Source organism: Apteryx mantelli, chromosome 19, assembly GCF_036417845.1.
Source record: "Apteryx mantelli isolate bAptMan1 chromosome 19, bAptMan1.hap1, whole genome shotgun sequence".
NCBI classification, from domain to species: Eukaryota; Metazoa; Chordata; class Aves; order Apterygiformes; family Apterygidae; genus Apteryx; species Apteryx mantelli.
Genome location: NC_089996.1, coordinates 9,427,763 through 9,451,952, shown reverse-complemented (window position 1 = coordinate 9,451,952; position 24,190 = coordinate 9,427,763). Strand labels below are relative to the sequence as shown.

General features: G+C 44.5%; 2 protein-coding genes across 4 annotated transcripts in view; one reads left to right on the top strand and one right to left on the bottom strand.

The window, feature by feature from the left end:
* RECQL5 (RecQ like helicase 5) overlaps nt 1-5,225 on the bottom strand; it is a 41,747-nt gene extending 36,522 nt beyond the window's left edge. For 2 of the 3 annotated variants that reach the window (XM_067308549.1, XM_067308548.1), the window contains exons 1-5: nt 5,213-5,225; nt 4,852-4,973; nt 3,520-3,641; nt 986-1,504; nt 201-306 (exon numbers count right to left, since the gene is read on the bottom strand). In XM_067308549.1, the coding sequence (XP_067164650.1) occupies nt 201-306; nt 986-1,504; nt 3,520-3,641; nt 4,852-4,963 (859 nt within the window). In that variant the 5' untranslated portion in view covers nt 4,964-4,973; nt 5,213-5,225. Of the gene's footprint in view, nt 1-200; nt 307-985; nt 1,505-1,830; nt 1,992-3,519; nt 3,642-4,851; nt 4,974-5,212 lie in introns of those variants that run through there. The other variant, XM_013944092.2, reaches the window with a different exon arrangement.
* A 267-nt stretch (nt 5,226-5,492) lies between these two features.
* The window catches only part of SAP30BP (SAP30 binding protein), a 32,171-nt gene continuing 13,473 nt past the window's right edge, over nt 5,493-24,190 (top strand). Inside the window, exons 1-4 of the mRNA XM_067308228.1 lie at nt 5,493-5,636; nt 5,737-5,846; nt 8,995-9,042; nt 23,157-23,199. Coding sequence (XP_067164329.1) covers nt 5,522-5,636; nt 5,737-5,846; nt 8,995-9,042; nt 23,157-23,199 — 316 coding nt within the window. The 5' untranslated portion in view covers nt 5,493-5,521. The remainder of the gene's footprint in view (nt 5,637-5,736; nt 5,847-8,994; nt 9,043-23,156; nt 23,200-24,190) is intronic.

Genomic DNA, 24,190 nt, shown 5'->3' with positions numbered 1-24,190 from the left:
AAAGTCAAAGTTCTGGAGTGAAGGGAATGCCGTTCTGTGGAATGCCCCATGCTTCCGTCATGGACCTGTCAGCTTCAACGTCAGATATATTGCAGACCATGCCTAGAAAGTTGCTGTCTAGCTAGCCCTGACCCACACCTTAAAGGCGGTACAGTTCAGTTCTACCAGTTTCTAAGAGATGCAGATGCAGCTTCCAGTACCTGCATGATATGCCTTGGCTTTCACTCCTCGGTAGCTCAGTTCAATCGCCAGCTGGTCACACACATCCCTCATCCTGCAGTACACTATGCCACAACCGGAGTATACCTGTGCAGACAGGAGAGAAAATCCAGGACACTGTCCCAAGCCAATCAGCAAAGCTGCGGTCATTAGTGCAGAAGAGACAATGGGGAAGCATAAGACTCAGTTCTTTTCCAAGCCGATTCCCCAAAAACTGAATGATACTGCTGCAGCACAGAAGTAAACCAGACAGAGTCTCCTTATGAGGCCGAAAGGATAGTGACTAAATATCTCAGGCCTCTCCCACTCGTACAAGGCAAGAAGCAGTCTCTCTCCGCTTTACAGATAACAAACTGATGACTGACTGGCTGAGAGTTACTCTGAAAATTAGTGTTATAGCAGGAAATTCAATACAACACTCCAAGTGCTTCAGTTCACCCTTACTGTATTTTTCCACACTATACAAAGAGCAGAACACAACCAAACACACCCTGATTGGCTTGGAGAAGAAAAACCAAGAGACAAATGCTATTCACGTATTCTGAACACGTTTTTTAGAGCAATCCATTTCTGAGGTTGCTTTTGTTTGAAAGGAACACAGCTTCACATTTTACTTATTTTAGAAGAACTACAAAACATATGTGAACACTTCCCTTCCAGGAACTACTTCCTTCCTCATCACAGACCTGTCAGGGCTATACTGACCACTGAATAATTAAGGAATATTCTGTTCAATTCAGCCTTTTTCCCCAAATGTAAAACCTACCCCACTGGCGTTCTTCACTTCAAGCGCTTTCAGACAGAAATCCTTCAAGTTGGCATATGGATCAGTCAAGAGCTCTTTGAACTGCACATCGTAGAACAAGTTAGATCTGAAGCAGGGAGTCTTAAAGGTGGCAAGAGGCTGCTTTAGCTTAAGAGCTGCCACAATGTCTTCCTGGACCTGCTTGGTGGCAGTGGCAGTCAAGGCAACACATGGCGTATTTGGTATACGAGAGCGCAAGGTGCCCAGCCGTAGGTAATCAGGTCGAAAATCGTGTCCCCACTGAGAGACACAGTGAGCTTCATCAATTATCAGGTAGGACAAGAGGTTTCGGGACACCAGAGAGTTCAGAGCGGGCTGAAAGGAGGAGGCAGCTGCCATCTCTGGGGTAATGTACAGGAGCTTTACTTGGGGCTTCTCGCTTGCTAAGTCGGCCAGGATGGTCTTCTTTTCCTGGGCAGAAAGCTTGGAGTTCAGAGAGCAGGCTTTGATCTTCAGAGCCAGCAAGTGATCCACTTGGTCCTAGATTAAATAAAAAATAAATAAATGAATTAAAAGAAAAGCAAATGGAATTGAGTAAAGCCAACTATCACCAAAAAAGACTACTGGGGAGATCCAGATGGGGCCCCAACTTCACCTCCAGGACTGAGTCTCAAGACAATATCCACATACAATCTGGCTATTTAGAACCTCAACTCTAGCTGTCTTTATCTTTAATTGTAACCAGATCTGTTCAGTTCTATCATCCACCTGCATTTTTGTGTCTCCATGCACTTTAAGACTGTCAATTTGCCACTTGCAAACATCATCAGGAAAAATACAAAATAACTTGCATACGTGCTAAATACCTTGTCATATCCAGAGCGAGTTGAAACAAGCCACCTACGCATCTCAGGATTTACACTATCAAGTCATACATGGAAAAAGAATAACACCATCCTTTAGATATTTTGGAACAAAATGTCCTCTGTTACTAAAGAACTTTGTAAACACAGCTGAGATAAGACAAAATACAAGGCTCAGGCAAATCACCACTGCAACAGAACTGAGTCTGGATGAGAATTGGGCCTTGAAAATCAAGAAGGAAACATGAGATCACATTCAGATGAACACTGGACGTAGAAATTCATCTGCCTGTCCCTGCATGGAGCTATGCACTTGACTTGCACGTAACATTTCAAAAGATATGAATAATCCCGAAGGATGGATACTTCATCAGTTCACTCAGTAGTTGCTTTCAGCGATTAATTATCTCTCATTCCTAAATTTTCACATGCCTGATTTTTAATTTCAAGGTATGTGATATTCAGTTTATATCCACTGATCTTCACCAGGTCTTACACACTAGATTGGAGAAGCTGCTAATATCCATTGTTTTCTGCTCACAGAGTCAACTCTCAGTCTTCCCTATAAGAAACTAAACAGATCAAGCTCTTTAAGTTTGGCTACACTGAAATATGTCATGATCATCTCAGACATAGCCACCCTGCCCAAGGGCTGGATGAGACAACCTCTGAACGTTCACTCCAGCTCTGTTCCCTAAGATTCACTGAGCCCATCTCAGCATATTTATCACTCTGACACATTCTGCTTCACCTGGAAACCTTACCAGTGGTATTTTTTTTTTTTTTTTTTACTTCTAGTTCACTGATAAAAATACTGCCTGTGCTGGAACTGCTACTAACTCCCCTGGAGCTTAATTAGAAATTCTCTCACTTGGAAAGAATTCACTATTTATAACAGCTTTCTGAGATGTGTCACCAAGTCTGTTCTTAATCCTTAACGTGCACTGTAAGAGATTAGAGAGGAATTAAAAAAACAAAACAAAACAGCAACCTACAACACCAGATGTCATGCAGTATTAATCAGATGCTTTACAGAAGTCTAAGTAATGCTACAGCTGCTCTTGCAGGGAAGCATTTCTCCCCAGTAAACAGCAAACAGTAGAAACAGTGGAAAAGGGAAAATAGAGCAGCTCTGCTAAACCAGCTTCTTCCCATGACAGAAAGAAAGACAGCAACGAAATGACAGTTTGATGCAGAACAAATTATGCCTTCAAAGGCAACTTCATTGTTTCCAGAGTTATTACTTTATAGGTAAAATGGCAGTTTTGTTCTGGGGAAAGATCCAGTTTGGTCCATTTGAGGTATTTGACTTTGGTGCTTCTGTAGAGCACACTGCCATATGGAGGTAAAAGGTAAGTGGAGAAAATAGAGAAAGGATCAGTTACAATAACCACTGGGTTACTATTAAAGAAGAAAAACCTCATAGCATTAACTTTGTGAAAGAGACCTGCCACGGTCCTACCTTCTACAGAATAGCATAACATTAAACCAGAGTTACGCTGTTATGCAGCTAAGCAGCAGTCTCTTCACCTATCACCATGATAAGAAAAAAACCCAGGACATCAAGATGAGAATCCAGAGAAAGGCTAACAGCAGAGACTTCTGGACAGAAAGGCAAGATGCAGCTGTGCTTCCGGAGTTTCCTTACCCCCTTCACTGTCTGCTTTTCCACAGCTAACAGGAGACAGTTACCTGAATCAGTGCAATCAGAGGTGAAATGACAATGGTGATGCCCACTGCCAGAACTGCAGGAAGCTGGTAGCACAAGGATTTCCCTGCCCCTGTGGGCATGCATACAAAGACATCCTTCTTGCCTGCAAAGACAACAGAAAAAGCTCAAGGCTACTGAATGGTGGCAACTTCTCAGAGCTGTCTGGAGGGACGGGCACAAAGTCTGTGAGAAACAGCATTAGTGGCCTGTCTGTGCACGTACCTTGTGGCATACCAACAAAAAGATGCTTCATTTTAGTTTCTAAAAGCATAGTAATACTTTGCATGCCTGCGATATTTCCTTCAGAGACTCTCCGATCACTTTGTAAACATTGAGAAACAGCTTTACATCAGCACCAGAAGATATACAGAAACCAAGACAAAGAACAGTTAAACAACTTATCCATATTCATGCTAATTCTCTTCCAGATGAGCTGCTTTCATTCATCTGACAGACCTTCAAGTTACCAAACTACCAGTCCCATGACAGATCTTTATCACATCCTATTAAAGTTTATCCCAGAAAGATCCCTTGTAATAAGAGTTGGAAACCTCTCAAACACATGGAGAATATTATTTAGTTAGTAACCACCACAGTGCCAAACAATAGTCGCTTCAAATCAGAGAGATGCCAATGCATACAGTGTTATTTAAGAAGCAGGGACACCCTGCTGACAGAACACACTTCTGGCAGGTCTGTTATCAATAGCACCTCTGTACAACTGCTGGCAATAGAAGAAAAGTGTAACTATATCCTGAATGCCGAGTTTGACACGGTTCTGATTTGCATTACGAGATCTGCCAGGAGAGCTGTCAGTTCGTGTGTGCGAGCTGCCTGTCCAACCAACAGCAGGAGGCTGGCGGATACATTAACACCAGCACAGTCATATGTTTCTGATAACATCTGCATGATTCAGAGAACAGAGAGGAGCTTCAGCAGCAAATTAATCTTCTGCTGGTATCAACTGTGTCTACTCCATCTATAATAAAGACAGGTTTGCTCTGCAAATGGATCAGTGCAATAGTTTTAACCTCATCTGATCACGACCGTGCCAGCGGATGCCTCTAGCGGAGATACGAGCAACGCAGCACTTCAACGTTCCCCTTTTTTTGGTTGATGTAATAGTGGTTTTCGAAACAAGCGCCAAGGGGAAGAGGCAGAGGCAACGCCGTGCTCGGGGAGCTGCCTGCGCCATCGCGGCGCCCCGCGGGCCGGGGAGGGCCGGGAGGGCCAGCGGCGCCCTCCCGGCGCCGGCGAAGCGTCTCCTGCGGCTCCGCGGACGCGCGGCGGCTCTTCCCGCGGCCGGGCCTCACCTTCCACCACCGCCAGCGTCGCCCCTTCCTGCAGGGGGGTCTTGAAGGCCTCGAAGCCGAAGACCTTCCGCAGGGCCGCCCGCGCCCTGCCCGCGCCGCGCTCCTCGCCCATCCTGGCGCCGCTGCGAACAGGCCGCGGAGGGGACGCTCAGCCCGGCGCCCCCCCCCCCCCGCCCGGCTCCCCGCTCCCCGCACACGGGACCCCGCGGCGCCCCTCCCGCACGGGCCCTCCCCGAGGCGGCGAGGCCCCTCCGGGTGCTGCCCCCCTCCCCCGTATCCCTCCGCGCGCCCCCCCCCCCCCCGGCCCCTCGCCATCCCCGTATCCCTCCGCGCCGCCACCCCGACCCCCGGCGTCTCGCACTTGCTCAGGGTCCGGCAGGTGCTGCCGCGGCGTGGCGCGGCGAGATGACGTCAGAAGAGCCCCTTAAAGGGCCAGCCCCTCTCACTAAAAGCGGGCCGCGCACTTTTATCCTCCCCTTCCCCCTAGACACCCCACTTCGCTTACCGCGGGGTTATTGGTCTCGCCCTGCGCCGAGGCTGGAGCATCCCCGGCCGACCCGGGGATTAACGGGAGCCTGCTTAAGGCGGGCCGAGGGGGTGGCGTTGCTATGGCGACTGTGCTGCAGACGTCATCGCCGCGCGCCGGAAGCCCGCCCGGCTGAGGGAGAAGATGGCGGCGGCGAAGCGGAGCGTCCTGTCCTCGCTGGCGGTTTACGCCGAGGACTCGGACCCCGAGTCCGACAGCGAGGCCGGGGCGGCTGGCAGCGACGGCGGAGCGGCCACGGGTGAGGGCCGGGAGGGGCCCCCCGCGGCCCGGGCCTCCGCCGCTCCGAGGCCCCGCTCGCTGCCGTCTCCTCATGGCTTTCTCCCCCTTTCCCCCTGTAGGAGAGAAAGGAGGCCTCGTCTCGGTTGGGTACGGAGACGACGACTTCACCCGCCTGGATGGCGACGAGGACGGCTACGAGGAGGAGGATGATGAGAACAGCAGGCAGTCAGTAAGTAGCTCTCTGCTCCTAGGGCTTGCCCCAGCCCCTGGGCGCCTCGCAGGGCCTTGCTCTCCGAGGAAAGCCCCGACAAGCAGCCCCAGCTGGAACCTGGGAGCTCCGACTCCTGGTGTGGGTTTCAGCACTTTCTGAACACCTTCATTCGCTTTCATTTGTCTTCAAGTAGGAGACGTTCACTTTGAAACCCATCAACAGCTTGGCATAGCTCATGTTGCTTGTTACTAACTCTGTTTGACTTTTTTTTTTTAATGGAAAAGAGGCTGCTATAGGTCAACACTCATCCAAAATATAATTTATTTCTTAAGTAGAAATAGCATCTATTAGAATTCTGTGAGAGGAACACAGTGTTGCATGAGCAGCTGGAGGATTAAAAAGAATAAAGTTGTGCAATGTCTTGAGTTATTCTTTTGTGTATAACTTGACTCACTCACTACATCAGCTCATCTTGATGTAGCAGTGTCCTGTCTAGATTCGAGTGGCTTTTGTTTGTCACAGATGCATGGCATGTCTCTAATAGCATCTCAATACCAAGATAACTGGTGTGTTGTGGAACAGGGCATGAAGTTCACTGTATACGAGTGTGGCTAGAACACACAAAAGGATAAATAGTTCTGTCATGGGGCTGCTGGAGCAAAACAAGAAGGCTTCTCAGAGGAGTTCTTGTCTCCTCTCTCTCCCATCAACCTTGTGCGTGCCACAACAGTAGGAATATGTCATCTTGCCCTCACTTTAGTTTTTGTGGCCACTCTGCAGAGGAGGGAAATGAGATTCTGTTACTATACTACTTTTTCATTTAAATCTATTTTGTGTGTGTTAGACTAGTCTCTTATGAGAAACTCAATGTTTCTCCCAGGTGCTATTGTGCTATTACTGACTTTCACCAGTAGCAGAAAAGAGTCTGGTTTTTGTTCTTGCTTTTGATTTTGTTCTATTCTTACTTTGAGAAGGTGTAAGAGATAGCCAGATTCTAGGAGTAGATCCTGGATGCTCAGCAATGTAATGTAACGAGGGTGGGTGTGGGTTTTTTTTTTTTTTACTGCTTCAGTTATTTTTATATATGATGTTTTGGTTTTTTTCCTCCAGGACTTTTAGAATCTCTTTCAACGGGAATTCTTCAGTTTAAAAGAAAGTGGTAGATGTGAACCAGATAGTTGTTGAGAACTGCTATGTATAGCATCAACAAATAGGCACATAGACTGGGTATTTTTATTGCATGCATGATTTTTAGTGTAGGTTCAGCTATCCATCATCTGGGAGCTGCAAGATGCTGTTCAGGTAATGGTGATCGGTCAAGTTACTCTAGTGGTTAGCCCGTAGTTCTGGCATGTATTTGTAGTCACTCACACTGCAGATCGATGCAGGCTTGGACTTTGTTACCCAGGGTGCTTCCTACCTAGTCTTGTTGCAGCAGAGCAATGTGCATTTCCTGCATTTTTGACCAGAATCGAGAGTGTCCTTGAATTTGCTTGTGCTAGTAGCTTATATTGATTTTTGAGTTGTTTTTAGAAAGCAGTGCGAGTTGGACTCTGCTTGTCTTGAGTTTTTACCTAAACACCTGTCCTTATGTTAGCTACTTTGGCCATGATTGAAACGCCTCTCTTTTTCTGTAACGTGTTTTTTAGTTTCAGAGCCATTCCCTGTCAGGTTTTAGTAGGGTTTTGGATCTGTTCAGTTACCTGTCTTTAACATGAATGATTCGATCCATTATTGCTCTGTTGAAAAGTGACTTATCTTTTTACTAAGGGGGAGTGTGGAGGGGAAGGGAATCTCAACTGTGATTGAGCACCAGCTTACTTGGTACTACTTTTTTAGTTATACACTTTTATTAAACTTTGACTGATAAACCTGAACTATTGGCACATGTGCATGTTTCAGAAAGGTAAGCTAGAGAGTAACTGGAATGAAAGAGGGATGTGATGTCCTACTTTTGTGGGATATGCATGTTAATTCAGAAACTTATAACTTACTGACACTATTGCATGATCACTCTCTAGCTTGCCTTGCCAGAACTTGCTCATGTGCTAATACCCTGCGGTGGCCACTTCATTATAAACCCTTCCTTTCAGTTGCATGTAATCATCTCACTCTTTTTTTGTTTTGTTTTTCTTTCAAAGCTGAAACACCAAGTTCTTGTTTTGGGGCCAAAGTTGAAATTGAATGGTGAGGTTTGGAGGAAAAACCATTCTGCTGAGTTGTGTGAGCATGAAAAACTCTTTCTGCTCCTCAAATTTTGTTTTGAACCCAGAGTATGTATATATGTTTAGAAACATAAGTAACTCTGTATGATCCCCAGTGAAGTAGCTAGCTGAGGGGGCAATGGAACATTAGGCTTAACTACCAGTTGGGACCAGAGCTGTAGCTTACTTCTGAGATGGTGTAGAAGTTTTCAAGAGGTTTTGACTTTAATTTTTTAAGCTCTCATGGGGCAGAAATTTGCCCAGCTCTTCGGCTTATTTCTGGGTATAAGTAAAAACTGAATGAAGACCGGTACTTAAAACGCCTGAGTATCGATCATACCATTCTGTACAAGTTCACGTTACGAGCTGCAAATAAAGCACTGTACAAATAAGAAAGATGCGGTGTCAGCTGGCATCACCGGATCTTCGGAACTTGGTGCTAGGCCAGACCCTTGCCAAGCCTGCATGTTTGGTTGGATGGCAGGCAAGCTGTGTCCTGTATGTGTTGCTGATGTGTGCTTGGGAGTACAGTAGGTCTTGCAAATGCTGCTTTTTCTGTGAGTATTGCTGAACAGGGGCAAGGGCAAAAAAGCCCCCCCAAAACTGGAGGAGTCAGAATAATGAAATGACAAATGCTTTTTTTTCCCCTCAGTTCTGTTGCTTCTTATCGTCTAGTTTTGAGCATTCAGGAGTTGCATGAGTTCTGTGGGGGTTGTCTGCTACTTAGTGATGCTTTTGCTTTTAAAAAAAAAACAAAACAAAAATAAACCCGACCCCCCCCCCCACACACTTCTTTCCATGACTGTAGAACTTTCCGTTTGTAAGTGGGTGGGGCAAAACTAACTTGTGCGGAAAGGGTCTTGGACTTCTGCTGGGCTGCTGTATGCAAGCCCTTTGCTGAAAGTGCAGTAACTTGCCAGACCTGCTCTTTAAGCTTAATCCTGTAAATTCTTGTCTTGTAGGAAGATGACGATTCAGAGACTGAAAAACCTGAGGCTGGTGACCTAAAGGTATTTGGAAGTGTGGTGTGGTGGTGGTGGGGGGGAAGTTTAGTACAAGAGGAATAAGTCTTAACAGCATGGGTTGGTCTTGGTTTGTCATCTTCTGTAGCTACTTTCATACTTTCTTTTTCTTTTTTTTTCTTTTTTTTGTAGCTGCAACATGATTTTTGGAAGGTCTTAAAATCTGGCTTCTGCTAAAGGTAGTTAACCAGTTAGGCTATGGACTGAACAATGTGAGGATCCGGCTCTGAACTCATGAACTTGGCCTTCTTGTGAATGAGATCTGAGGTCGGCTTTCTGACAGCATCTCATCTATTTTGTAGTGATCTGGGAGACGTAGTAGTCAGTACAGAATTCTCTTATTGTTTCTGAGCAGCATTAGTTGAAAAACTTTATTTAGAACAACTTAATGAATAAGTGACCTTGTACTCCTAGAGGTCAGGAAACATGACAAAATCAGCTCAAATGTCTCCAGCTCTTTCTGCTATTTTGAATAAAGCTGTTTGGCAAAGGTTGTATTAAAAAAAAAAAAAGTGAAGTAATATGCCCATATGATAGCTATCATAACTACATGATTAACTGAAGTCCTCTTTATCGTGGGATTACATCTCACTTCTGCCAAGCAGCAGGTGTTTAACAGAATGTGGGAACACACATAAGGCAAGAAGCAGGGAGAAAGACCAAGTCCATTTAACACTTGCAGAGAAACGTGCTCTGATTTCTATGTCAAATCAATCCCCCACGCAGTATGAGGAGTCTTGTGGAATATCGAATGAATAACGATTACGAGGGTCTTTGTTCTATCCGGTGGCTTCTTCAAGGGTGCAGAGCATCTCTAAACTTTGCTGAGAAAAGCAGAGAGCCATGCTGCAAGCTGAAATTCTGTAGAGCATGTAAATTAATGTAAGGCTTTCATGGGACAATAGAAAGGCAAATGTATGTGTTTAGCTATCCTGCTTATATAAATTTTGTAACATCATCTTATCAGTTTCCATGATATTTTTATGGGTCTACAGTGGTAGGCAGCTGAAAATCTCGGCAGCTGTACTGTGGTCGGCGAGGTCTCTTGCATCATGAAGTGTGAAATATGGCTGAAGCCTTTGGCATGCAAGTAGGAGGCACAGAAGTGGAATGTACTGGCTCCTTGTTGCAGAAAAATAATTCACAGGTTTTCTTAAAAAAGAGAGCAAAGGGCCATCATAATCTTCGTTCTCTCTCCACAAGCTGCCGTTCTACTTTCAACTTTTAAATATTTCTCATTGTGGCTGTTCAGGCACGCTAGCAAGGTATTTCTGGAAACTGGTGGATTCAAATACTGCATTTGCTTACACCTATTAATTTGAATAGAAGAAAAGATGGGCTTGCTTTAAATGAGAGTTTTGATATACATCACCACAACCTCTGTAGCAGGGCCCTGTTGCAAATGTATGCATTTCTGTCCCCTGAAAAAGGGCTCTGAGACTTCAGGGCAGTAGAGAAAGGTCTGACAGCTAGAAAAGTAGAACAAAATAAGATTATTGTGGCTCTTTTCTAAGTAATGATGCGTTATAGGAATCTTAGAGCTGAACTGTGCAGTTACTGCTTTACTATATTGCTGATGCTTCATGTCAGTTTGCTTAAAAAACCTCCTAATTTCAGTGAGTTTTACGTATTATTGTACAGATAAACTTTGCCCTTCCAAAGAACGGTTACACACAGCCATGGAGCGGCATTTCAGCTTAATATGGGGAATCAAAAGTGTTTGGTATCTTGGATACACTCTACAGTAAGAATTCTGCTGAAGTGGTCAAACCTGAATTTTTTCCCCTCATTAAGGAGAATTAAAGATAATTTCTTCCTCTCTGAAAGGAGAGGATTTGGGAAGGATAGCAGGGAGACTGAGCTGAACTTCAACAGTTTCAGACTTCTATATTGCCCTTACAAGTTGACTTTAGGCATGAATGAAGAAGGCAATAGCCTCCTCTGGGCTTTTTAAAATTCTGTCTAAATAGCCAGCAGGCCCTGGGAGGAGTGGGAGAGGAAGAAGCACATTTCGGTTTGCTACACGGCATACTGCCAGGTGGCCCCATGCTGATAGGGCAGGCACGTTGCTGTAAATCATCGCATAGGGCGCTGACTTGTACTAGCCATGCTGTTAAGAAATTCAAGGGCGGGGGTATAGAATATTACTGTAAAGGTAATCTTACTCGGAGCAATAGCCAATATTTCCTATCACCCTTTTCCACCAAGTGGCAGTATTCTCCTGGTTCTTCGTCATTGCTTTGAGCTTGCAATAGCTCTGAACTTGTGAGTTGTGGTTACTGTAAATCCAAGGTGTGGCAGGAAGTAGGACACTTGATTAACTTGCTAACGCTTTTGGATAAGTTTATTTTTTGTCCCAGCTGAGTACTGAAATTGTTCTTGCTATATGAACTTCATTGTAAGGCATCACAGATCTGGATGCATGTTTAAATAGATGGCGTAGGTTCTTTATAGGTAGCTAGGGCTTTTCCAAGGTTTGAATCTGACTGTGTCAGAAGACCAATCCTTCAAAATGCTATTATGAAGGAGATCAGTTAATTACAGAGCTTTTTATAAGCCCTGAAGGTACGTCCCACATTGTTTCTACTGCTTGCATCTCTGAACATATGGTAAATGAACTACATTGAGCTTGTGTCTTAATTAGATAATTGACCAGGACACTTCTAAGTCAGGCTATATGGAGAAGGAGTTCCCCTGTACCTGCTGCATCCTGTGATTCGGTCCTGTTGTGGACTTGAACAGTAAGAGACACAAAACCTCCGTAAGGCTTGCTTTGTGTCAGTTATGGATATAGACTGAAGAGACTAAAAGTGGAGAAGGATGTAAAAACTTGCTCTGACAACTGTAACAGTAAAATTAGGGTGGAGGTTTTTGAATTTGGTGCCTGTCTCAAATAGCTGCAACAGGAAGAAGTTTTTCTATCCCACTCTGTGGTGTTTGTATTAACTTCTTTTTTTTTTTTTTCTTTTTATCTTGAGCCTAGTCAGCATGCCCTTGTTGCTCTTGATGAAGGCATTTCTGTCCACTTCAGCAGCCCTTGTCCCTCACCAGAGGCGAAGGCAGTATAAAGGGCTGGATGGGAGTGCAGCTTTCCCGTTTCTCCTGCTGAGTTCAGAGCAGCAAGTCGCAATAAGCTTTTCAAGTTCAAACGCTTCTATGATGTCAGACTGCTGTTTTCTCGATAGCCTCGGGAGATAAGCTGAGGCTTTCTGTAAACCTTCTTGAGGGATGGGTGTGTCAGGAGTAGAAGATTGCTTTCAGATGATTGCTGAAGCTTACATATTCTTCCAGAGCAGACTTCTGGCCCGTAGGATACTCTGCTACAGAGCACCTGTGAACCAGTCCTGAACATTGTATGCTTATAGCAAAAAGCAGGCTCTTCCTCTTAAATTTAAGTGGCGTAGTCAGATATGTTGCATCCTGTAGTTGTGTTTGAAGTGAGTCGCGGACCCATGGAAAGCGGGAGATTCAAATCTAGGAAAAACTGATTTCCAGAATTTCACTCTGGGAGGATGTGCCCAGAATATGGGGCAGGACATGTTTGTTATTGACCCAAATCATTTCACTGGTCCCTGCTTTTAGGATTAAGCAACAGTCACCTGTTGCAAACAAGCTCTTGTCTTAAAAAGAACTTCAGAAATGAAAGACTTCTGCTTAAAAGGGAAAAGAAATGGTCAACAGAAGTTGCTGGCAAAGGGGTGATGTTAAAAAGATTGTGTCCTACAGTCTAGATGGGCTCTTTATGTCCTCTCCTCAGATGATGGAACTGTGGATTAAAAGAAAAAGTAAAATCAGAGCTTGTGAATGCTGCTCTGAAATTTGGCGTTCTGCTGGAAGCTATGTTTTGGAATGACGAGGGTTAAAGGGCAGTGCAGCATATGCAGTTAGCTTGGGCTCTTGCCAGGGGCTGCCTATGGTTACAGCCTTGACGCAGTAACAAAATACAAGCCTTCGGAGCTCGCTAAATGGACCAGCCCTGCAGGAAGAAGCAGAATGAATCTTAGATGAAGCACTGGCCTCGTGCTCGGGGCCTTACCTGGCGGGTTCTGCACTGCCACATCGTGGGGCTGGGTGACTAACAGGTTGCAAGTGGCGATCAAGGACAGAGCCCAGCCCTTCTGCTCGGCTTACTGGAGTTTTCCCAGGGGGAATCATTAACTCTCAAGCCTTGATTATGGTATCAGGACTAGCCAGCACAGGAAAGTTGATTAAATATTGCCACTCCCTTTGCAAGTGAATGCCTGACACGTGGTAACAGTTTCTGAAAGCAGGTAGCTACCTTGAAATTTTCTGTTTCCTTTTGTCTTAAGGGTCCCCCTGCTTGCTTCTGGTGTTGTACTGAGAGGCAGCCAAACGGGGATCTTGCAGAAGCAGCAAAAAGGTGTCGAGTGTTGAGAGAAATGCTGCACTCCTGAGCATATCTAACTGCCTGTTGATAATCTTCAGATTTGTTTAGCTTTTATTGATCCAGCCTACCCGTAAAACAACTTCACTGTATTATGATGCATGGGTGCATACCACTGCTTAGAGGATTTTTGGCTGCAATGTTTATGTTGCCTGCCCATTAACTTGTGTCTGTTTAAATACAAAAACTATATTGATTTCAGGTAAAAATGAGGGCTAAGGATCAGTAAATGGGTGTGCGTGCAATGATGTATTCTCTGTAACTTTATTTGGTAAGGCATATTGATATTTCTGTGTTCAAGATACATTTGTGAAGCCGGATTCTCAAAACCTGCCTGAACCTAATCAGTAACTTTGACCAAAGTGTAACTGTTCTACCCTGAATGAGGGTGAAAAAGTGTATTTGGGGAAAAACTGGATCAATAAATTACTGATATAACTGGTTGATATAAGTGGTTCGCACTGGTAGTGCACTGTGGAGGGGATCTCAATGTCTTATAATGAAGTTTTTTGACTCTGATATTCTTTCTCCACCCTCTCTTGCTTTTTGACACTACCCTGGTTTGTATTTTGGCATCTGATGGCCAGAACTGGCACAAGAGCACCTGTATTTCAAAAATGACCTTGTATTTTAGATGGCCGTGCTGTGTACATCATTGTGAACGTTTTCAAAGTGCTAACTGTGCAATTTTGAGAGCTAAAATTAGCTTGCCAGTGGTTTGTTTCCCACTAATTTCTTTGCCTGTGAGCACAGGCTGAAGCTCAGTGGTAAACATGACAGTCTTGGATCCACCTGATTCTGTAAAAGCTTCATCTTCCTTGCTTTTAATGGGCCTGTGAAAAATACTGCCTGCACTTCCGACTCTACATAGTTTTCCCTCGTTTTAGGCTTGGCGCACTGCTTTCCAGTGCTCTGCTGCGGGAACTGGGAAGTCTGGCAGCTCAGCAGGCAGCATTACATGGGGAAAGCCTTTAGGGGGAGTGCAGGCAACTCGGCTTCTAATGCTGTGTGCTGCACTATGAAAACGAGCGCTCAAACATTAAAACGGCTGATAGCTCTCCTGGTTGTCGCTCTTTTTAGGCAGCTGACCTTAGTTATTGCTGGAGAATATCAGCAGTGGTTAAACAGTTCTCTACGCAGGAAACTGAGTAGCATTTGGCATTTGGGGGTTTTGCCCCTTCCCCACAGAAGCGCCTGTACTTCTGTGTCTCCAGCTCTGCCTGCCTGAAAGGGAGGTAGATCGTAGCATTTTTGCCCTTCGAAGTTGACTTACCTGCTTCAGAGCTGCTGGCTTGAATCCAGCTCATGAACTATTTGGAAGATGAGACATGTCCAAAGACATGCTTGTTCCTTCCTCCCCGCCAGGCATACGTGCCGCGGCAGACCCTTCCCTCCCTGCAGTGCTGAATACCACAGATTATTGACACAGGTGTGGCTTGCTTTTTTCCAAAGGAAGAGTCAGGCTTTTTCTGTTTGTCTTTAAACTTGAAGAAAAGTCCTTTCTGGAGCTGCTTTCCTTGCATATTTCGCCTGATAAAGGTGTATATTCTTCAAGTCCAGTTCTGTTGTAGTTATTTCTTTGCTGAAAACAGGCTGTTCTAAACTTGCATGTTGACACATGTCAGAGTGAGAGTCCTGGAGTCTGAACAGTCGGCCCAGACAGACAGATGATTGTCTCAAATACCAACAGACATCAGATAACAGCTTCTTCCAGCTTCTGCGTTCTGGGTACTGAAGGGCCAAAAGCTGAAAAATCTCCATGGGACCCACTCATGGAGGAGGAGATTTTCTGATGTTACTTGCTTTTGCACCTTGTCTCTGCTCTAATCCATGAAGCAGGGTTTTCAGTACAAAGTACTTGGGAGGAAATCTTGCGCTAGAAGTTAATTTTGTCAGCGTTCTTGAGCCTTTCCCTTGCTGTTGTTGAGGCTTAAGTTTTTTCACAGTCCAACTTCACCTTCTGCTTGATTTTGCCCTGCAACAATCTGCAAAAATAAAGTCCTTAAGGTAGCTTGACACCTCAGGCCCCATCATGCAATGCTGGTATTAACTTCTGAATTCCTGCTTCATTATTGGAAGCAAAAGTGATTTGAAAGCAGAATTTATGGGCTCTGCAGAGCAAGCAACTTCTTATAGGCTGTTCTGGCTTCTGGTGGAGACTGCAGGGAGCTGCGCTACTGGGTGGGTTCAAAGTGTGGCAGTCGTTAACTGTTCTCCTGCTCTAATGGGCTGTGGCCGGGTTGGTTGTCCAGCTAGGACGATCTTTGTGCAGGTTGTCCTGCATATTTGCACCACTGTGTCCTGGCTGATGCCTGTACTATGGAGAGGCCATACCCTCTGGTCTTGATCTGCTCGTGGTAAACTTGGAGAGCCCCTAGGAAGGAGTCCTAGGTGGAGTGAGGTGGGGAAGGAGGCAGGGAACTGAAGCAGGTGGCTTCAGGATCCATGTGCCGTAGCAAGCCAGGCTTTAACTGTACTTCAGCGTGGAAAGCAAGAGTTCTGGTGTACGCTTCCTTGAGTGGAAACTACTTATAACAGATGTCTGTCAGCTATTGAGATAGCACATCAGGTGAATGGAATCAAGTTTCAAAGAAGCTATTTAAAGGCTTTCCTGCTATGAAAGTTCCCTTCTAATGCATTTTCTCACTGAAACACTTTGCCAGATCTTGGCTGGGTTTTTTGGGGTGTTTTGTCATAGAATTTGGAATGAGTGAAGATGGATTTTTAGAGATTTGATTTAGCTTAAAAAGTGAAAGGCAGTGTCAGCTACGCATGTTCTTTCTTTTGATAAGATGCTTAAGGAATGTCTCAGGAGTTGACTCTTTCCTGTGTTCTTCCTTCCCTCTTTCTGTCTGCAACAGCAATGGCATCTCGAAACGGATAGATTTGTACAAATAGTATGCAAGTGTCATCAAAGTTTGAATACAATCAGTTGTTTCCTATAGATGGCTTATTTCTGAGCCGCTGTGCTCTTCTGAGCATCTAGACCATGGTCCTGGCAGTTTTCTCCCTTTTCTTGGTTAAATTTCTTATCCTGTACTGGGCAGTTTGCCTGGAGCTGTGTATCTGAGCTGGCAAACAGGATATGGCTGTAGGAAATGGGCTTGCTTGGAGCTTTCTCTTGGGATTCTCCTCTCTCACAATACAAAAAAAGGGGGGGGGGGAATACAAGTTCTGTCCTTCGGTTCCCTTGCTCTCTTCTCCCTCACTGTGAGCACGCATGGCACCCGTTGTTTGCTGTCCTCTACCTTGTAGCGCGTTAACACTGGGCAGATCTGGTAGACAAGAAATGGTTCTTGCCATACACTCTTAATATTAAGAGAAGCTTCTGTTTTTCTCTACACTTTAGCACTTCTGATCTTGTAGAAAAGCAAGAACATAATTGCTAGCATGTTGCTAAAAAATGCAAGGTCCAAAGATCAGAGAGGTTCAATATGTCAAGGATAAAGCTTTTTTCCTCCTGCCTGTATATGAATGTTTCACCTGCGTGCTCTGGCGAGACTATCTTCACTATCAGCTTAGCCAACTGTTCTAACAATTTGTGCTGAGTTAAGAGTTTTTCTATCACACTCAGCCAAATGAGGCTGTTTGATATTTTAGGACTACAGGGGAGAGTGAATTGTGGAGAGGAGGAGAAGTTGCAAAAAACTATTGCTGGCACTTGCCCAGATGAGAGGAGTTCACTGTAATAACTGTTGTGGCAGTAGGTGAGTCCCTGTGTTAAACAGCTGCTCTGGTTACTGGTCAAAGAACTATACTAAAAAAGTTCTCAGTATGATTGTCTCTAAATTAATCCACAGCCCACCAGGATAAAAACAGTGGGACTGGCCTTAGTATTGAGTGGGTGTCAGTCTAAACTGAGTTACATTTCTTTGTTTAATTGCAAACGGGTGAAATAGTTGGGGGAGGTGGATCAAATCCTGCTGAGTAGCGGCAGTCCCTGTCTCTGGAAAAGGGGAAATGTTGAGGTGCACTGAAAGGACTGTGGAAACTTCCTAACTACTTGAATTTTTTTAATACTAACTGGAAGTGAGTGTGGGGGGAAAATAGGAAGGTGGAGGGCTAAGTTGGCTGCAAGTCTGGGAAAGCAATTGCGTGGTGACAAATCTGGTGTCAGCTTCTATTTCTTACAGCTTGTACCTTGCTTAAAACAGGTTCCTGTTTTTTTCCCCCCATCTCTTCTCTCTCCCTGTATGATGGTTTCTCCTCCTAGTTGGAAGTGTACCTGCACTAACGTACGCAACTGCTTCTATGAGAAATTGGTGGTTGGTTGTACCTTTTGGCAACAGTTAATGCCAGTGTCCAATGTGAGCTTTATACTGCATTTATGGATCTCGTTTCAGGAAGGATTTAGCAAGCATTGTTGTAAATAACTCCATTCTTTCCATTAAATAAAGCTGTTTTGGGCAAGCCTTTCCAAGCTCGAATTCATCAGTCTCAGATTCATATTGTTTTTGCTTCCTTCCTTTAGTCTGTTCCACACCAAGGATTGTGTGCAGTTGTTTTTCTGTGGAACCTGAGCAGAGATTTTTTTATGTAACTTATGGAAACACTCTACAGCTGAAAAGATGGTCTGTATTTTGCCTCAGTAAGATGGAGGCTTTAACCAAAATGCGGCGCTTTCCTGATGTGCTTATACACAAGCACTTTCAGCTTGTTGTTCTTCCTTAACCGATTATAAGTCACGAAAACCTAACTATCAAACTGGGTTCATATTAGTCAGGCGCTATCACAGGCAGTGTTGCCTTGCCCAGGGCTCAAAGATGCTGCCTTTTGTCCTAGAGAAGTAGTAAAAAGTGGAAGACTTTCCTGGATGCTGATAGACATAGTAATAAAGTAACTGTGCTCTCCTATCAGTGAGGTCATATCTAAGGTGTGTGCAGTCACTCTTAGATGCACAGAAATTGTGACTTACGTTGGTGGGTGGCCCAGTTACGTGTTCAAAATGCTTTTTTTTTTTTCTTTTCTTTGCCCATAACAGTTAAGCTCTTTGGAGGCTGCTGCTCTTTGTTAGTCTCTGGATCAAGGGAAAGAAGTCTATCTCCCCCTTGCCTTGCTTTCTCTCAGTCCTCTTCCAGCTTGGCCCTGAGCTGCTGCAGCATCCCTTGACTCCTTTCAGTGGGTCTGTTGGGACAAGCCTGTCTGGCTTTAGGCCCTTAAACAGTGGATCCACGGAGATCTATGCTGCAGCCAGACAGCAGCCAGAAAACCAACTTGCTGAGTGCGTGAGGAGGACTACCAGTAATACAGATGGGATAAAGTGGCTAGAGAAAAGGGGAATGGCTTTGTTGCCTGAGTATTTCCATGATGGTAAAGAGAGTTTTCAGCAAAACTGATTTGTCCGGGCTGACTTCAGGCAAGTGGTGAGCAGACTGGCTGCAGAAGTAGATTCAGAGCCGTTCCCTCGCAGCCTTTCAGAGCTCAAATCAGCAGGACTGGCAGGTGCCACTGGTGAAATCCTGGCTACTTCTCAATGGTCAGGATCCAAATGGAGGTGCTCCCATTAAGTGGTGCCTGCAGCTCTGGGATACTTGAAGGCTGTAATAATTTTCATCTAGTTACTTGGCTGATGAGATTTGGGGTGTAATCTTGCCTATACAGTACCACTCAGTGGCTTGATTTTTGTACTTTGTGCAAGATACTGATGCATAGTACTGTGGGTATTGGCGATACCTTAATCTGCAAAATGATCAGCTTGCCCTGAAAGAATTTAAATAACTTCTCTACTTAAACTTCGGTTACCTCCCAAATTTTCCATTGCTTAAATGCTTTGGCATTCCTGTACAAATCTTCTGTCAATGTCCAAAGTGTTTCTTTCCTTTCACAACTAAAAGATAGGAACTGTGCAATATTTACTGTACCTCATTCTTCTGCTCAGTGATTATCTCGTTCAACTTTGTATAGGATCAGATCTGCAGAAAATGCCTAATTTCTCTTAAAATGTCCTGTTTTCTAATTAACCCATTGGATTCAACATTGCCCCAGTCTTAAAATAGCTCAAGCGAGATTTTGGAAAATGAAATCCAAGATCCATTCCTGCTAGTAGAAGTTATATTCAAGATATTTTGGCAGGACAGCTGGCCTAATCTGTGCAGCTGAAGTGGTGATTTAGGATATAGTGGGTACGTTGTACTGCCTCTCCTGTGGATGCTTGCTGTGCTGTAAGTACCTTTACGCAGTTCAAGTTAAGCATCTCTGGAAGTTTATTTGCCTGTCCTGTGCGTTGGGTCAATTCGCTATCAAAATAGTGTTAGATAACTGTTAAGAAGTTACTGTAGGACTTCTTGTTGGTGGTTTTGGCTGATTACTCAAGGTTTTTTGGACTATCCTTAAGTTCTGGACCTTCAGGAGGTGCTAATAGCCTTGAACGAGACTTCTTGCATCTGCCAAACTGTATGCCTTTGGTCAAATTGTTGATACTTGCCTGCTGAGTGTTGGACAGTAAATTGAGCAAATATGAACAAGTGCCCTAGGAGGAGTCGGTCATCCCTTTGTTTTCTGAAGGCATTTGAGAGGCTTGAAAGAAGTCCGGCTTAATGAAAAGCTGTGTTGATGTCTTCAGCTTGCTAATCACAGAGCAGTGGGTGTAGGTAAGCAGTAATTCGTCAGTAAGCAGATTTCATATCCTCTGGGCAGTGAGGTGTGGCTATAATATGTTAGTGAACTTGTTTTCTTTTGCTTGGTGTAGCTCTAGGGTTTCTGATGTTTCGACTGTGTCCTGAGGATATGGAGATAAGACTTGGTAGAGCGGCTGTGTTGAAATGGGTGTAGGTGGTTAGGCCAGGTAAATACACAGCTGCAGCCTGATAGGACTGGCTTCACTTCAGCTGTTGCGGGGCAGACTGGTACTGTAGCTCCAGGATCCAAGGGTACAAGTTAAAAGATAAATTTACTTCTGGTGATGAAAAACTTATGACTCTGGAAATTCATAAAGCATACTATTTAACATGTCTGGCACTTTGGAGAAATATTTAAGGCTAAGAAATACTTGGAGAGGTTTTGACCATCAAGTTATTTCTTGGAATATTAATGTATGTTTTCTGACAAGTGTGTTCATGCATTTGGTACTGGCTCCAGACAACTACAAGAGACTTTAAAGTGGGATTTGGAAAACTTCAGAAATACAGTGAATGCCCCTGCAGCCCTGCTAAGGCTGCCTTATTAATTTGGTCTGTCCTTGAGGACATTTAGTACCTATCTAAAGCTCTTGAATTCGACTGTGCCATTGGGTTGCTTAAGTATATGCTTGGCAATATTGGTCATTTCAGGGATTTTTCTTTTGCCCTTGTGCTCTTAGAAGGTGAGAGGAGGGATGGGCTGGAAAAAACGGGAGGGACAGTGGAGTAACAAACCACAGTGCTGCATAGGAGTAAGGACCAATGGGTGTTTAAGGACATAGACCGAGAGGGAAGAGGAAGAGAGATACTATCTGTAACGGAAGACTTTCAAAAGAATATCAGTTATAGACTTTAATCCAGCTAAGGGTGAAGCAACCGCAGTTCCCTCCTTGCATCCTTAGATATGTTTGCTGTCTCTAAAACGAAGGTGAGAAATACATTGAAGTACACATCTCCCCTCTCAAGGAAATAAGGCAGCTTTTTGTCTGAATGTTTAAACTACCGAATGAGCAATTGTACGCTGTCTGCACACGTGTTTCCCTTGCATCTGTAGCTCTAACTTCACCAGCCTGCTTGCAACATTTGCATGCTAATGTGAGTTTGTCCTCACAGAAATCTGCTAATTACTGCGGAAATGCACCCATTTCACTGATGGCAAACTGAGGCTCGCCAGGTCGATGTAGCTGAGGCTCATCATGTTAACGCCATGTAGGTCCGTGGAGGACACAACCTAGCTTGCCTGAATTCCTGTCCAGTGCCCTCACCAAAGAGAGCTCGTTCTTTTGGCATATGCTTAGTTTTCTGCTCTAAACATTGTACTTCTGTGCAACTTTTTCTGCTTGTACTGTTCTTTCTAAAGACCCTGGGAGAAGAGGTGTTAATAGGCTGGTCGGAGCTGTTAAACCACAGCCCGTGTCGGTGCTGCACGAAGGGGGCTGGGGCTGGTTCGTAGCCAGCTGGCTGGCAAGAAGATGCATGTTCCTTCATGTACTTTTTTCTTCTAAAATAGCATTAGCCTTGTGGGGTTTTATGCTCTTAGTGTACTATGGAGAGACAGTGCTTTTTTTCATGGAGGGCTATAAAAAGTGCCACAGAGCAGTTAGTGCCACAAAAAGAATGTGGTTTTTTTCCCTACTCCTCGAGGGCTTTGGCTTCTCTGCAAACTGGTAGGTTTTCGCAATGACTTTGACCGAGCCTGTTCCCAGACTGGCTTGGCGACCTTGCTCCTTCTTTCTCCGCACGGCACGCACCGCATGCACCTCTCACCTGATTGGAAATGGAGCAGAGGAGGGGGGTTTAAAGGGCGGTTACTAAGCAGCAAGGAGGCAGCATTATGCCTGGGTCAGGTTGAATGAATAGCTTCAGTGTTCGGCAGCCCGGAGGAATTTGCGACACACAGTCCAGTGAGTCACAAAAAGCCTTTGGCAGGGAGGGGGAAGAGGACAATGTTAGGCTACAGCTGATACTGTTTCAGAAACCTTACTTGTGCTGAACTTGATCTTACTCGTGGCTCTCCTGGGATCTCTGAGAAGTACCGAAACATTTGAACAGTAGTCTCAACATAGTGAGGCATATTCATCCTGCATAGCACCTCCTGCCTGGCAGAGACTACTGCAGGCATCTGCTGCGCTCCCACAACTGAAGCTGCCTTTAATTTATACCAGTATTACTGAGAATGGATTAGTCCATGTTGTAATGTTGAGCTCTTCTCCACATGTCGGAGTTTGCCCTTGGTTTGCTGGTAGAGCAGATAAGCTGTGTTGCTCCCGGAGAGGAGCTGGCAAGAGGAAATTGATAGTGGAAACCTTCTTCAAAAGTGGGAATACAAGTGTCTGTATCAGCACTGTGCTCCCAGCACTTTGGGTGATAAACCCTCCAAGAATCAAAGCCCCGAATGGCACAAATCTAGAAGTGAATTCTGGCACCCCACACAACCAGGAAACCTCTGCAGCCTGGGACACTGAGCATAGTGGGGACACCCAGGTGTCTGCAGTGGGCAGCTTGGATGCCTCTCTGAAGTGGCTGCGCTCTGCCACTGGCTCTGGGAGCATTTCAGCGATTTATGTGTTACTCTGGGGAATACATCCTGCTGGCCCTGCTCAGAGGGCTGTCTGTTGTATAGGCCTCTTGTAGGCATTCCCGGGCTCCGAGTCATCTTCTGTGGGCCGGATCCAGCTTGTTTAGCTGGCTGTGCTCTAAAGAATCACTCTTGGCCGGTGTCAAAGGCCAGTCATCGGACATGAAGAATCCATGGTTTGATCTGTTCTGAGGAAAGCCTTCGAGTACAGCAGTTTTCATGGAATTGAAAAGGAGCTGAGTGTTCAGGACTCGCAGAAACAAAGCCATAATTATTTGGTTAAATTTAGACACTAGCTTTGGAAGGAAACTGTGCATCCTGTAAGGCTTTGAACTTCCATGGTACAAGCATTGCCCTATTATCTAATAACTTGCATTTCACTCTTCATTTTATTCTTTTTGTCTCAGAAGTAATGTGTAAATTTCTAAACAAATGGACAGTATATCTTTTTACGTCAAAAACCTACCTTGATTAAAATCTACTTCTTCCCCCTTCCTCCCAGGAATTCTCAGAACTGGAGAAAAGAGATCCCCAGGAGCTAGTTGGTAAGTTCACTAAGAAGTATTTATTAATTCAGACGTATTCAAACTAGACGTTATAGGTTCCCCCTCTTGTAACAGATATGTAATGGGCAACACTGGTGTCTTTCCAGATGAGCTTAAAACAGTATAGCATAACTTTTGTCCAGGTGGCCTCTGTGGGAGCCATTATAACCATGAATGATGACAGATGCTTTGTTCTGTGGTTTCAAAAACTTACCTAAAGTATCCCCGCCTAAATGTGCTCCATACAGTGCTTCATGGCCAATGTGTTGACACAGCACTCCATATATGTTTTGTAATGTTTCTTGAAAACTATTTGATTTTTGTGATGTCTCACTTATTCATTGCACAATGATTAGATTTGGAACAAACTCTTGGAAAATCCATTGTAATCAGCCAGAAATAGTATCCTCCGCTTGCTTTGTGTGGGGCTATACAGAAAGTGCTGTTGTATTTTATGTTGACGTTCTGACCATCTCAAACTAACCCTTTGTTCCTGAGGTTATTAGTACAGTTGTGTAGCAGCATGTGATGATACCATAATAAATCATGAGAGTAGAACTCGCTTTGTTTTTTGTCAAGTCGGCTTGTCCAGGCTCAATTGTGATATTTTGTCCACCAAGTGTTTCTGCAATAAACTTAAACTATTGGATGGTAAGTATGAAGATGCTAAGGTGTGACTTCTAAATCCAAAAATTTAGTGATGGTTTCTCTAAGTCCTTTTCAAATGGCCTGCCTAGACTCTGCACCAAACTGATTCTTCTACTAAATGCTCAGCCTTTAGAGGGCAAAACTACCTGAACCAATTGTATCACAGAATGCAATAGAGATCTTTCTCCAAACTGCTGATCCGCCCTTAAATGCACACAAGAAACACAAATGAGACAACAGCATTTAGGGTAAAGATTAAATAAGAATACTTGAACACCAATTACCCTTCTACTCTCTACATGCAAGTAAAACTCTGCACTAGTGAAGCAATATAGTAGTAATT